The sequence below is a fragment of the Dryobates pubescens genome, chromosome 14 (genome assembly GCF_014839835.1).
Source record: "Dryobates pubescens isolate bDryPub1 chromosome 14, bDryPub1.pri, whole genome shotgun sequence".
NCBI lineage: Eukaryota > Metazoa > Chordata > Aves > Piciformes > Picidae > Dryobates > Dryobates pubescens.
Genome location: NC_071625.1, coordinates 17,104,405 through 17,120,829, shown reverse-complemented (window position 1 = coordinate 17,120,829; position 16,425 = coordinate 17,104,405). Strand labels below are relative to the sequence as shown.

The 16,425-nt window shown below is 36.6% G+C and overlaps 1 protein-coding gene across 3 annotated transcripts in view; it reads right to left on the bottom strand.

Moving 5' to 3' along the window:
- TRAPPC9 (trafficking protein particle complex subunit 9) overlaps positions 1-16,425 on the bottom strand; it is a 427,530-nt gene that overhangs the window by 227,699 nt on the left and 183,406 nt on the right. For all 3 annotated transcript variants that reach the window (XM_054167202.1, XM_054167204.1, XM_054167203.1), the window contains 2 exons: positions 8,576-8,729; positions 98-188 (listed from right to left, as the gene is read on the bottom strand). In XM_054167202.1, the coding sequence (XP_054023177.1) occupies positions 98-188; positions 8,576-8,729 (245 nt within the window). The remainder of the gene's footprint in view (positions 1-97; positions 189-8,575; positions 8,730-16,425) is intronic.

Genomic DNA, 16,425 nt, shown 5'->3' with positions numbered 1-16,425 from the left:
TGTCAGAAAGTGAAAATATTACCATTCTCATGCTGCTAAAAATTGCAACTCAGTATGTCCTCTAAAAAGATCATCAATAGATTTTGATACTACTCACCCCACTGGAGAGGAGCCAACTGTAGATGCTCCAGGACCAGCTGATTAAGAACACCTTCCACACTTGCTTCCCCTTCACGCTTCAAGGAAGGGTAAATTGGAATTAAGGAAAATTTGGTTTCAAAGAGAGCATGTAGTATGTACCATTTTCATTATTGCAAATCAAAACTGTCAGCTAAAGATTCATTACAGGTTAATGCCACATTTGGTTTATTAAGGCATGAATTAGCTAACAATAATAATTACAGTAGTTGATATAAAAAATAATTCCACTGAGTGTTAAATATGAAGACGCAAAGGTAAAATGTACCTGAACCACAGCAATACACAAAGGGGTGAAAAAAGCCTGGAAGCTGTAAAAATGCAGAACCTGTAATTATGTGAGGCAGGATCAGAACTCAAAATGACAAATTAACACAATCTGAAAAAAAATAAATAAGTGGGGGTGGGGGGGAGAAGGATAACATTTAAGGCAATACAAAACAGAACAAAGGGGAACTAGGATAGGTTTGAATATTGGCTCGGTGCGACTTGTGTGGAATTACAGGGATGTTAGACAATGCAGAGACAGTGTTGTGTTATTATCAAGGGCAAACACTATACCAGAATCACATAGAGACATAGCATGCAAGCTGCCCTTTCTATTCACTCTTGTGTGAGCTCAGGAACAAGCTCAGACTGAAAGGAGAAAAACTTAGGAAGTTCTTCTTACTCTAAGGACAGGGAAGCGCTGAAGTGAACTGTTGGGAAAAGCAGAAGCAGGCACATCTTCTGACTGATAATGTTCTCATCTGTGTAATTTAACAAAAAATTAACAAGTACTGCAGATAACTAATTTCTATCATAAGACACAATTTTGCAAGCTCTCCAAAAGATTTAAGTGTCTTGAAATCTCAGATCAAAATGATATCAATGAGTGACTGAAACTCAAGAGCTCAAAAAGATGATAGAGAAAATCAATACATTATGCAGCATTCTTGCAATATGTTTTTTAATAGCCTCATTACAACCACAAAAATGGCTTGAATACTTTATATTTTCCTAAAAGGACTCCAGATGAAGAATTCAGAGTCTGTAAATGCCATTAAAGAAAAGCACCTACTTTGAAAATTGAAGGCAGCAGAATATCACCTCACAAAAACATCACTTCTGAAAAGTAAGACCCAGGACACCAGCAAAACAGAATAATTTCCATAAACTAAACTATAGGATAGAGAATACATAATTTAGATTACTTCATAGAAACAGCAGATAAATAAGTCTGCTATCACATCTTTAATGTTATGAATATGAGAGAAAACACTAATAAAAAGGCAATCTTTAAAATAAGTTTTTAAACAGAGTGGCTGCCATTAACTGTAATGCTAAGCTAACTTAACTGCAATTTACTTACAGCTGGCTCACAGTGGTGCCCTGGAATATTACAATTTTTTACTGCTTAAAGCTCCATGGAAAGCTTAATGTCTCAGACACCATTACAAAATGACTATAAAATAGGTGATTCTCCGCACTTTATCACTGGTAAATGCTATCAAAGCAGATCCACAGATTCACATGGCTCTACAGAGGGATCTGGAGTGGCTGGATTGATGGACTGGGGCTAATTGTATGAGATTCAACAAGGCCAAGTCCCGAGTCCTGCGCTTGGGTCACAACAACCCTGTGTAACACTACAGGGTGGCTGGAAAGCTGTCTGCAAATGCAAAAAACTATTTAAGAAATTCATCACATTAGAGATGAAAAGCAACCCAAATAAAATGTCAGAGGCAAATGAGTGAAAAGCTTGACTCAAGAATTTGCCTATTTTCTAAGGCAAGTCTTTAGAAGCCAGTGAAAGCAAAGCTGTTGGAACAGAGGTTTCATTCTTAGCTCAAACTTTCTTAGCTCAAACTTTAGAAAAGACAAAAGTGTAAGATCCAGAATTTAGGATTCACTAAAAAAAATTGCACAGATAAACAGAAAAAAAATTGCACAGATAAACAGAAATACACACTGGCACAGTTAAGTCTGACCTTGTAGAATGTATGTACTTAAACAAACCTCCAAACATTTTGCTGAAATCTCACTCATGGCTACAGACCTGCTCTTCTGTAGGAGTCAAGATTGTTAAATGCCTTTGCTGACCCAGGTCTCATTTTCAACATTCACAACTTTGTTTATTAACAACACATGAATCAGCCAGACCTGAAAAAGTTGGTTCCAGATTCCAGTGCAACCATTCATATTTGGCAGTTCAAAATACTTTCATTTGCACAATCAAATGACTTTCAACAAGGGCCTCAGAGCCAATCAGCCACCAGATGCTGTCAAAAAAAACCCCCATAAACCCCCAAATCTAATTTTTCAAAGCAGACACCTTTATTTCACATTTCTTTAGCAACAGATCATATATTTTCATATTGAAAACCTGAATGACAGTCAAATGAACCGGTTATTTCCCCAAGGCAAACTCTGGGGGTTATATACTATCTTGATTGTCTAATGCATAGCTGGGCACCCACGGTTATAGCACAGCATGTTACCTAAAACCTAGTGCTTAAAAATACAATACATTTTAGAAATGGTTTCTATCTTCAAGTTACTCACCTCTTTTCTTTCTGCTATGCCACATTCTGTATCTCGCATCCTTCTAAACAGATCCATTTACAATAACATATTTCTCAGTTCTTTCACATGTAAATACAGGTGGAAATGTGTACACAATCATAAATGAGCAAATGTTCATAAATAAAAATTATACAAATAAAACCCAAATTTACATGATTAATGGCCATAGTCTGCTTATAGCTGCAGACTTAGTCATATTTTATATGACTTGATTACTATTGTAGGACTTTATTATTCAAACTAATTACATGCAGCTATTGAGGATTTAAAGTAATAGTTACTTTTGTAAACAATTGTTGATGCTAAGAAGCTACACGGAAATGTAAAACTGCATCCAACTAAAGTACTTCTAAGGAAACCTTTACTGATGTACGAAAGTTCTACAACATGCTATACTCTCATATCCAAAGAGTCATAATTATGATCAAGATGAAGTCATCAAAAGCTGAATAGACAATCAGAAAATTTCAATAACAGTTATCAGTGGCTTGCTGTCAAGCACAGACAGCATATCAGATGAGATGACTCAAGGTTCTGTCTAATACATGCTCATTTCAAAATTCTGCCTGACTACTTAGATGATGAAATATAAAAATATTCAAAAAATATATGTATTTGGAGATGTCAGTCCTCAGAATCCTAATACATACATGGAACTTAGGAAGATTACTTTACGTGGAATTTAATGAAGAGAAGTTCCAAGTATCACCCTGGAAAAAATCAACAAATCTATAAATGGCAGTTGGGAAAAATTATTCACTCACTTTTGCTGGGACACATGTTAAAAAATCATTCATACATTGGACACTTTTAAAAGTAGTCAAGATTATTTCTCAGAGCAAGCACCATGTCTGAAATCCAGCAGGTGCAGCTTATTCAGTGACAAACCTCACCTGAAGTAGTGCTTCCAGCAAATTTAGAAAACCGCAGCAACACTGCAGAACAACATCAGCAACAGGACTGAAAGAAAAGGCGCTCTGAAAAAAGGTTGGCAATTCAGTTTGAATATAGAGAAGAAAAATGTGAGGAAGGGGCACACAGAATATAATTCCAAAAACATAAGGAAACACTGCAAATGGAACAGGCTTCATATAAATCACAGAACTTCATGCTGAAGTAAGAAAATAAACAAAGTCTAAGTACTAGAAATTTAAAAATGGCACATGCTATTTAAGGTGAGACTGGAAGTCTCCGTATTTTAAAAGCTGTTAGGGCTGGGTTTCTACTATTTTCAAGAATATGACTACAAAATGTTATAGTCTCATTTCACTGAAATAGCAATTCTTTCACAGTACATTAGAAATTTTTTTTTTTTTCTAGGTGTAATCAAACCTGGGGAGAGCAGGAGACAGTGGGAGAAAAAGGAGTTTGCTTCTCAACAGTCGTTCTCTGACCCACCCCACTGTGTGGCTGCACAAATCACAGTGTAATTTACATTGAAAGGCAATTTTGGAGTCACTGTCCTACCCTGGGCTCAAAGCACGGAAAATATTGAAACTGCATCAAATTGTTCAAAGCTTCATCCAGAATTTTTCAGTATCTTTAGAGACAATTTTACAGCACTTTGGACAGCCTGTTCCACTACTTGAGCACTCTCACTGTGAAAAAGGAATTTTCCTAGTACCTAACAGGAATCTACCTGGCTGCAACTTCTTACAGTCACTTTGTGATATACCTTGCTTGAAGAATGAGATGTGTATTGTTGGCTGCTGCAACCCCTGGACTTTGAGAAGATTAACCCTGGAGGTCCATCAGCTCTTCTGGACCTCTCTGTCCCTGAGGGCAGGCTCCTGCGCAACGCAGGACATGGTACTTGGCTTTGTTAAACCTCATACAATTGACCTTGGCCCATCAATCCAGCCTGCCCAGGTCCTTCTACAGAGCCTTTCTACCATCAAGCAGATCAATACTCCAACCCAGTTTGGTGTCATCCACAAACTTACTGAGGGTGCACTGAATACCTTCACCCAGATCACTGATAAAAATATTAAACAAGACTGGTCCTAAAACTGAGCCCTGGGGACCACCACTAGTTATCAGCCACCAGCTGGATTTAACTCCATTCACCACTACTATTTGGGCTTGGTCATCCAGCCAGTTCTTAACCCAGTGAAATGTCCACCCATCCAAACCATAAGCAGTCAGTTTCTCCAGGATGATGCTGTGGGAGATGGTGTCAAACACTTTACTATAGTCCAGGTAAAAAACATCAACAGCTTTTCCCTCACCCACTAAGCTGGTCACCTTGTTAGAGAAGGAGATCAGATTCACCAATCAGGACCTACCTTTCATTAACCCCTACTGACTAAGCCTGATCTACATATGCTGCATAACAGCACTCAGGATTACCTGCTTCATGACCTTCCCTGGCATTGAGGTCAGACTGGCAGGTTCCTCGGGTCCTCCTTCCAGCCCTCCTTGTAGATAGGCATCACTGGAGATTTGCCAGTCTCCAGTCACCTGGGACTTCCCCACTTAGCCAGGACTGATGGTAAATGATGGAAAGTGGCTTGGAGAGCACTTCTGTGAACTCCCTCAGTACCTTTGGGTGTACGCTATCTGGCTTCATAGACTTGTGTATGTCTAAGTTGTGCACCAGGTCACCACCTATCTCATCTTGAATTATGGGGGCTTCATTCTGCACCCCATCCCTATCTTCCATGGTAGAGATGGGTATCCAGAAAACAGCTAGTCTGACTAGTAAAGACAGAGGCAAAGAAGCTATTTCCTCAGCCTTACCACTAAGGTCCCCCCTGCATGCAATAAAGGACAGAGATCCTCCTTAGTCACTCTTTTGTGGCTAATATATTTGTAGAAGTATTTCCTGTTCTCTTTAACAGCTGAAGCCAAATTAATTTCCATTTGGGTTTTGGCCCTTCTAATTTTCTCCCTGAACAGCCTCAGAACTTTGTAGTCCTCTCAAGTGGACTGCCCCATAAACTCCTTTTCTCCCTAAAGTGCAACCAGATCTCTCTCTTCAGCCAGGCTGGCCTTCTTCCCTGCTGACTCATCTTTTGGCACAGAAATTATGAAAATATTTGAATTTCTTAAGTCAATGCAGATGTCACAAATCTCTGGAATACTCTGAAGAGTAATAATCTATGGTGGGCCTAACACAGAGTATGTGAGGATTATGAAGAGAAGTGTTGCTTGCCCTTCATCTTCTAAATGGGGAATAAGAAGTTTCTTAAGATTTTGAAGATAGTCTTTTACTGATATCTTACAGCACTCAGCAACACAGACAGAACCTTAGATACTTTAAAAGACACTTAGTGCTAATGCCTTGGTCCATGAGTTAGAATGAGCAGAGGGTCCCTGAATAAAATACAAATTGTGTTTAAAAGCATTTTAAAAACATGAAAACAATCACAATACGAGAATATTAGCCTCCTAAATGCCACATGTGCAATCTCTGTTCAAACCCTGTGTTAAAATAAAACCCAGTTGTGAAGCTGATACCAGATTCTATCTAAGAGATGCTGAAAAGCAAGTCAGCATATTCTTAATTTAAATTATCTCAATACACCTATAATCTCAAAGGTACACTAAATTACATTATTCCCTTAATTTTTCTTAACTGAACTGGCATGGCAGTAAGCTTGCTTATAAGAAGGTCTATCTTCCTAATAATTTTAATTCTAGGTTGAATTGAATAATATGCTGGGTTGCCTCTACGTCTTGCCTTTGTCCCTCCAAAAGTATGTGAAAATATATCAATTACAATACCTTCAAAAAGAAGCACTGAAAATCTCATCACTTGAAATCTTGCATATTTTAGTGGATAAAGCCACGGAAAATGGGGTTTCCATACTGGAAAATACTTCTGGTGCCCCTCAAGACATAAAGATACAACCTGAGATCCTCATCCTTTGTGAACTAATTTTGGTCCTCGCAGGAGTTCCATATAACTAACTTTTCACTGCATGGACTTACAATCTGAAGTCTTTGTTTATGTCATGGTTTCACAGCACATAAACATGGTATCAACCAATACAGTAAGGATTTCAGGAACTGCAAGCTAAATGACACAGCCCTTCCCTTGTAAACAATGTAAGATTACTTAAAGTTAGAAGTGTGTTCTCTGAAATAAACAGTCTTCTTCTCAGGCACATACTTAACAGGGAAAGCTTAGCTAGAGAGTTCAAAGCAGTTCACAGATGGTAGGCACCAAAAACATCATATGGTCTTACCATTTGAAAGACTTGTGCAAAAAAAAGCCTTCTCTAGTAAGAAATATAAACAAATACATCCCTTTTTATTTGCAAATACTTTTTATCTGTTGGCTGCATTTAGGCTGGCTTCTGCAGGACACCAAGGGTTATGCTGCTAAGCTATCCATCCATTTCTCTGTTCATCAGTATGTCTGAAATAAACTCTGCTGACCAGTGTCAAATTGTTCTGCCAGGAGGACAGATGCCTCAGAAATTAAGTTTCTCAAACTTAGAAGAAGTGAGAGGAGCAATGGTTTTCTACTGGTTCACATCTAAATGTTGCTATAAGAAATAAAAGAGAAAGACTGAATCTAGCTGAGACATGAATTCTTCAAGACTTCCTAAGCACACATGTTGCCTTCCATTAGAACAGTTTTAATTCTAGGAACAAAGACAACATTCATAACTAATCTTAAAACCACAGAAACTAATGCTTACACCAAATTTTACAGTCTGAATTCATGCACTGTTCTATTGTTTTTCTAAGGTACTGACTTACATGTCAGCCACGACACTTTTGGTATCAACACCAGGTCTAAATACAGAACACAAAATGGATGTAAACAGTGTTGCTCAGCAACAGAAATGAATGAGGATGTATTTTTACACTCTGACAAAATTATTAACAACTATGCATTCAATTCCAGCACATGAATTCAACTATGCTATCAAAGTATATTTACATCTTTCCATAATAGACATTTTCTGAGTGAGTTCTGGTTAAATACTGACATTTTTGCATACATGAAAACCTTTCTGAAGTGTTCCTTAGGGAAACTGGATGGAAGCAGCCACAAGGAATCTCATTTATGTCTCAAGTCCTGATTTTGACTAATCTTGTGCAGCTAATTTAATAGCTACAAATGAAAAACCATTTCAGATCACTAGATAAAAGTACAATTAAAAGTATGAAAAGACATCTCTAAAGATATATCATGATTTGATTGCCACTCTTCCCTGCCACCCACTATCACATGAATTTGAAGATGATCTGAGTGAAAAAATATAGCTCTCCTGGAAGATGCCTGGGGGGCTGTTGAAAATAATTAAAAAAGAGTATTTTTGACAAGCCAAGCACAGGATTTTTTTTGGTTCATTTTAACTTTAAACTGAATGCATTATCTTATTGATAATCATAATCAATATTTTACTGCGTTAACAGTAACTATGAGGATTTTATGTTTAGAATGACTAAGCTATCACACAACTCCTTTCTAAGCCTTAAAAAGACCTGGCAAGATCAGATATATTATAAAATTAGTTAACATTATTTGGAAATAAATTATACTAATATATTTTGATTTGCTCAAATGTAATCAAATATAGGAAAACTCTTGAAATCGAGATTCGTATTACTGCTACTACTACTAATCATCAACCCTAACTACACTTCCTCAGCTCCCTAAAAGTTGTGAAAAACACACAGAGTTTGTGACACACTCAATGACTCAGAAAAAAAACCATTATAGTAGGACCTAAGCACTGTCTAAATAATACACAGCACAATAAACCTTAAAAGGTCTATAATTATGGTAAGTTTCATAGTTCTAATTAATTTTCTTTTCAGTAACACTTCCATAAAATGTGTTGAATAATGAAATAAAATGTGTCACAGGGCATCTATTTATATATTTTTAAAGCAAGTATTTATGAAAGGATATAATTTTCCAGCAAATATCCAACTTGCTGTTAATCTCCAGACCTCTTGCTTGTTGTCTTTCTTCTTCCAACTGCTTTGCATTAGCAAATTGTATCCCATCAACAGGGGATTCTGGGAAGCTCTCAAAATTGAACTTGTCCACTTGGATAGCCATACTGTAGCAGAGGGGAAAAAAAAAACCAAAACCAAAAACAGGAATTTAATTCTACTAATTTTACAGATATTATTTAGGCAGAAAATGCAGACCACAGTGAAACCAACCATTTCAGTATTAGTATATTTGTCTCAGTGGCGTCTGGTCTCTAACGATATATAAGCCATATGATTTATGCTACTGAAAACAGAAGTCCAAGTCTATGGAAGATGGTAAGATTTTTTTGCAAATCATCAACCAACATCTTAATGCCTTTCTGAATGGTACACAAGACATTTGTTTTGCAGTTGCAACTTGTTGACTTTATTGGAGTTCTGCAGAGGTTCATCTGCCTTCACTTTTGTTACATAAAAGCTCCTGGTATGCTTAAACTGGCAAAAAAAAAAGGCAATGAGACTGGGCCAAATGCTGATGAACAAACTATTTAAAGTAGTTAATTAATCCCAATCTGTATACAAGTGAAGCAAAATATTACACACAAAAATGTCTCCTAAACTGAACAGTAACGCGCTTGAAAAGCCATGCACACTTCATTGGTTTTATGAGCCAACTTCCTTTAAAATTTCCTTAAAAACTCAGGAAGGAAAGACAACCACAGTAGCAGGGCCTAAATCTGGTCCTTGTCATTTTCTTTGAGAAAATACTTCCTTAAATACTTCAGGAAATACTTGCTTAATGTATCTTCATGCATTACAGGCAATATTAATTTCATTTACCACAGCACAATTCATTGATAGTAAATGGTTAACTAATTGCTTTATTAAATGTACGGTAAGGCATAAAAGCAAATTCCATTAAATATATTATGCTATAATGCATGCTAAATACTTATATGTTAAACTAGAATCACTAATCTAATACAGAAGGGAATTTAGACCAGCTCACATCACATGAAATGTGGTTATAGCAGATTTAATATACTGTGCTGCCAAAACATCCTTAATTTCCTGAATCGTCCAAAATAGAAAAATAATTAGGGAAGAATTAAAATATATTGCTCTTGAAATGACTTTGCTCTTAAGGAAAACAGAAGACCAAGCAACAACAGCTCTGAAAACGATTCATGATGAAATGCAACTACAGTCTAAGAAGAGATATGAGAATAGCATTTCACAAGAAGACAGGATTACTATTATTTCTTTATCTATTTTTACATATAGAGAGGGAAATATATTTTATAAATGTTGCCAAAAGGAAAACACCAGTAACAAAAGTCAGCAAGAAGAGGCTTTGAAATCTTCCCAAACCAGAAGAGATTTTCCCATTATTAGTTCTAATTTCAGAGAATCTTGACCCTAAAAGAAACTGGGAGAAAATATATGGTAATTACTAAAGCAAGGAATAAGCTTATGAAGTTTACTATGGAAAGATGAATTCAAATAGGCCCATCATGCTTCACTCTGAGCAGAAAAATGACATCTCAGAAGCTTCATCATTAAAATGTACACATACAACACTGAAACAAAGGTGGCACAATTACTGTTTCTATAAACTACTTCTCCAGAGTGCATCTTTACTGAGCTTCACATTTAAAAATCAAAAAAGGCTGAGGAATCAATCTCTTTCTCTGTAAGGGGTCTTTTTGGTTTGGCTATTTTTTTTTCCTGCAGCAAGAGATCATTAAGATTTCTTCATTTGCATGCAAAGACCAGCAAGTGTGGTCGTTTGAGGCTGTGCCTTTAAGAACAAACACTGCTGGAACACACTGGCTAATGTTTTTGGTACTAGAACCAAAACATTCTGATATTCTAAACGAATTTCATTGGTTGATAAACAAAAATTCAGCTTTAGATTGTGAAGCGGTTGGAAAATTTTTTTCCTCAGTTCAGTTGGGTTTGGGAGTTGGGGGAGTTTGGTGTTTCAGCCTGTTCTCCCTGCCTGCTTCTTCTGCGAACTGCTGGACTTGGCCTTCAGATAAGCAAACACTAATCCTGCATGGGCTTTTGAAGCTTGCTAACAACTCTTTTCCTTAGTAACTTGCCTTTCTCTCTCTCTAACCCCTTTTTGGGGAAAAAGGGAGGTAAGGGGGGGAGAGAGGGGGTTCCAAAGAGGGGATCCCTCCCTGAGGGAGGGATTTTTGTTGTGTTATTTGTCTTTGCTGTGTATTTCTGTGTATATATTGTAAATACCTGTATATATTGTGTTATATATAACCTGCTTTCCATATATGCTTGTAAATATATAGCTTTTGCTCTTCGACTGAGTTAGCTGTGGTTTCTTACTCTGTGGAGGAGGGAGAGCTAAGCCCTCTCTCAAACTACCACAGCAAGTGATTGGCATATAAAAAACCTAAAATGAGCTACAAGTACATGACAGTAACTGCAGGAATGAAGGCAGAAATAAAGTAATGAACAACACCTAGATACAATTTGTAGAGTAGATTTTAAAAAATATCATGCCTGAAGCTACGACTAACAACATCAATTCTTATTTACATCATTAATTCTTACTGGCACCTGCAAACACAGGTTGAGTTTCCTGGATTTTGCATGGACAATGCGTGTGGAAGGCAGAGAGACACAACTGGAACATTACAACATCTTTTTTTCTTTTTGTTTCCAAGATGTTTTCATCACTCTGTGGCAAATGAGCAGATGCAAACCCAGGACTTGATTTCTATTACATAGAATCCTCACATGAATAATCACAGTTAGTTATTTACAGTCATAGTTTGACAACAAATTATCTTAGTTTCTAAACAGTAAAAAAAGATTTAGAGTCCATCTCTGAACAGACCTGTAAAACAGCTCTCATCTAATTGTTGTGCCACACTTGTCTGAGAGAATGATACATTCCTGCCTGACAATATTTAGTACGTAATTGAGGGCATTCAGATTGTATTCTTCTGTTAATAGATCATGGTCTCTTTTTTGTCTTCTTTAAAATTATGTATGCATGCAAGCATTTTGTTGCACAACAGTCTAAAATAAATCCACATCAGCTCCAGGAATACAGCCTAAATTACTCTTAACATTGGTTCATAGTATTTGAAATAACTTTTATTAAGCTCTAAAGTATTGTAAACTTTAGTAAATATAGCTCTGTTACACAGAATATCAACTATTTTTCCAGGTTTTAATTGTGTTTTTATCTGTTGTGCATACTGTATTTAGCACTGTGACACCGCATGCCACATAAAAAGAAACAAAACTACGACCAACTACATACTTGCAAGATAGAAAGTGGCCTGAGTGAAAGAGAAATGCAGAGAGAAAAATAAAACGCAACAGTATTACAAATACAGCTGCAGGCAGAAAGCAACAGAGATTAAAAAAAAAAAAATCAAGGCTATAGCTGCACTCAGAGTAAAGAAAGACAAAATTCAACCCTAGCTCTTTTTCTTAAACATATATTACTTTTATCATCAGTATTTTGCTGCTTCTTGTGCTAAAAATATATGTATTGACTTTTGTCTCTGCATTTTTTTATCAATAATGTTGCTCCAGTATTCATTCCTAAGCCTATGGAATGTGTAGTAAACTGGAAGGCTTCACACACACAAAAAAAAACCCCAAACAAGCAAACAAACAAGTAAATAAATAGTCTAACCTAAATCAGTCACTCATCCTTAAAAATTTACCCCTGCACAAGCATGGCTTCTTCAATTCACTTTTAATATGAGAACTTCTGCCATCTCAAAAGATGCTTTTCAACAGTAAGGTAGTAATGAACGGACAATCAATTCCCAAAGCCAGCTGGCTGAAGGAAAAATGATAAGCTGGACATTGGGTTACAATCACAGGGAGGCAAATGTGCTGTATATCCTGAAAGGAGAAGGCAGTGAAAGGTAACCTCTCAACAATCTCCCAAATCTGTCACTGTGCTGCACATCAAAATAATGAAACTGACATACATCTATTTTAGTTCTAAAAGTCTTTCTCCATGTATGTTATTGTATTAATCAACAGTTACAGTTAGAGCTGGACCATGCTTCACCTTCCTTTGCTGACCCTGGTACCAGTGCCAGCAGCACACACGCTCCATGGTGCTAGAGGCTGCAGGCAGAGAAGTCCCTCTCATGGGTTTTATGCAGGCAGGTTGTCCCTGCCTTCTGGGTGATGTTTAGCATGGTTTCGGAGGAAATTTGAATAATATAATCATGTATTTCTAGCATGCACTTAACTTTACTGAATAATATATGGAGAGGTGTCAACTCCAATATTAAAATTACAGTTAATTAAGCAAAGGTATTCACTTGGGCACCCCAGCCCTCAGGATCTGCTTTGATGTTGGGTCTTCATGTTATTTTGAGCCCTGCTTCATCAGTTTTAGCCAAAACAAGGCCATCGTATCTTCATAAGACTCCCTCCTTGAGCTCTTTTTCAGGTCAGCTTCACAGATCTTCATTTAACACAAAAACCTGCTGAATGTAAATGACTTTGGTCTCATAGCATAGTAAATCAGCTTGCCTTTCTGTCCCACAGCAAGCTGGGCGGTTTTACCACACATGTGTTTCTTGTTTTCTACACTTTTCTTCCCAATTTTATTGATTGATTGTTAGATAGTTTGTTTGCTGTGATACACAAGAATCCACGGACTCTATACCAAAGAACAATTCAGACTGACATAGTCATTCAGTTTATTACCAAGGGTTAGGATAGCAATGGCCCACATTCCGCAAGGGTAACTGTATACATGGTACCATGCCCTTCACAGTAATTACATATCAGGGGAAACGTAAAAGATCTTAAAACACAGAAGTTCAAAGGTATACTTGCTTCAGGAAAAGGGACGAGAATTTCATTATAACCTTCTTTGCCTCATGGGTAGCTATCCAAATTTCCTATGAGGAGAGTTTTAAATAAATCATTAGGTATTTGTATAAAAAACACTGCATTATGTAAAAATATTTAATAGCCAATCCTGCATATGCAAAACAGGTTTTGTTTCTCTCCAGCTAACCTCGCTTGTGCAGGAGAAGGGATAAAATAACAACAGTCCTCATGAATAATGAAACAATCATGTTTTGAAACAACTGGGTTTTGTCATGAAATGAGCCCAAGACATCATGACAGCTACTCAGACATCCAAGCATCATTACAGGGACGCAAATTACTCAAATACAAATTAAGTGAATGAAGAGGAAAAGGTCAGCTCATTGGCAATGCTGATGATATGTCTGCATGGTACCATCTCACATCACCTGTCAGGATGACTTATAGGGGGAAAAAATGACAAACCTTCTGATGGTACAGCAGACATTTCAATAACAGTTATCTAAAGTCCTATTAAAGTAACAGCACAGAATTATTAAAGACATTATTCTGTTGATTTCACCACTTCTCATAAATGAGCTTCAGCTTTACTGGAAATAGTACTCTATCCCCAACAACAAAATGCACAATGGAAAGAACTTTGTCTTAAGAAAAAAACTCTTCCTGTAAAAGACATCACGACCACTCACTCCTGAGCCAGTGCCTTGCACAATCCTCTTTACAAAAGCAGTGTCAGTTAAAATTAAGCAACACTGACAGTTTCACAGAAGTGGCAAGTAGCAGATAAAATTAATAGGTGAAAAATTCAGTAAGGGAGTATTGCCTGTGGTGCTATAAACTCCTGCCCTTGTTCCTGGCAGGACTGCAGGCAGGTCCCAAGAATACCCTAGTGATGCATCTTGTCTCTTTCCATGTCCTCATCTCTTATAAGAGGATGAATCTATAAAGTGAAATTGAATATGTGACACTCTCCAAATAAAATAGGGTTAAAAGCAGACATAGTATTAAAAGAAAAGCAGCAATCTGGGTAACATAATGAGATTTCATCTTTCATTAAGTAAATAAAATACTGCTGCTTGGGCTGGAAGAATAAAATCTAGAGATAGTCCTTATTCAATTATCTTTAGGAAGGAACAATATAACTGGAGCCCAAAAACTCTTCCTCATGGCTAACTAGCTATTTAAATGCTGTAATTCACAGATGAGTTTGCAAGCTGTTCCCATAATGAAGCTGAAAGAAGGCAGTTGGAGACTTCACTCCGTATTATGTTTCCTGTTCATCCTCCTTTCTTATATAAAGTAGACAGTAGGGACACAGAGCCAGACCACATTACTACTCCTTATGCAAAATACTTAAGTGTATGAGTAGTCCCTGTGTAGTCAATGACTTTAAATGTCAGGAAAAGCTAGAAGTGAGGCTGACACTCATGTTCTCACTTTCAGGAAAGAAACACTAAAAAAAACACGAAGACAAGCCTGCTTTAAAACAAAAGAAACTTAACTTGATTATTCTATTGTGCTCAGTAAAGTTTTTATGACATCGTATTTCAGGTACACACAACTCCACCCTAAATACAAGTTCTGCAGCTGACACAAGAAACAGCAGAGTAGTGATATCCCAGTATATAAACATTGCTAGGCAAAGAGACACCTTGTGAATCAAATCTCTTGTGAGATGAATATGTATGTATCAGTGGGTGAAAATGAGAACGCAAAATAGTGCAAATGAATGTATATCTTTTGTTTACTTATAATTATTTCATGGCTGCACTGAAGAGCAACCTGTATTTCATTCACTATGATAAAATGCAATTATAAAAACAAGTAGCTCAAGCAACTCGTAAGTAATGATCTCTCCTGGCCCAAAACTGACTTTATAAAGAAAAAGGATTGCTTTAATATCTGAACTATGCAGAGCAAAAGAGAAATTTTTCCACTGATCTTGGAAAGGTCAAGTAAATTAAAACATTTGCATTTAGAACTTAATTATTTATTTAAAATAATTGGAAGAGGAGATAAAAGCCAAACTATAGTGCTGAAGTCTGTAAAATTCAACAGCTTGTACTTATCTGATCCAAAGCATTCCAGATGATAAAAAGTTAAACTAAGAAAGAATAGTTGCACTGTACATAATATATACTACTATACACTGTATATAATAGCTAATATTTCAAAAAGGAACAGCATTAAGGGATAGTTAGCTACATAAATCTTCTGTTTAACTGAGATGATAACATGCATGCTGAGAATCTAGCTTTTTAATTCCTAACTCCAAATCTTAAAACCATAAACTGGAACTAAAAAGGCATAACAATTAACTTCAACTTTTTTCACTTGGCCGTTTAAACAATATGGACGTCTGTGGCAATCACCATGTAGAAAACTGTTGGTTACCTCATGAAATTACAAAAATTAATAATAATATCATTCATAGCCTATTCTATAAATACACCAATTTTTATAGGGGGTTTAAGAGACTAATAATCAATAATCACTCACTCCAATAAGAAAACCAGAAAAGCCTAAGCATAGCAATTCTTGAAGGCTGAGTTGAATTTCCTCCCTTTATCTACCACAGATGAAGTACAGTGGGATTCTAAACCTGTCATTATCCAAAACAATACCTCCTACCTCTCAGTGGAATACTAACAGAGAAATACATTTCCAAATATGCATGTTTATATTTCTATATTTGGTTGCTCATTTGTGTAATGCAGTATTGCCTTCATGTGGCAGCAAGTTCCAAGGAAAACATATGTGAATTAAAAACAGAGAATTCTGTGCTGGATATAACAAACAATTCCCAAAAATCTCATTCTACCGTCATGCCTAGTTACCATTGCAGCTTTCTCAAGCTTCCCAGAAAAGGCTGAGAAGATTGCCCACCCCAAAATATAAAACTATTTTTTATAAACAGTGGAATAAAACAAACATTATTTATGTTCTGAGCATCTTTTCCAGGTTAGCCCCAGGTGGAGGAAC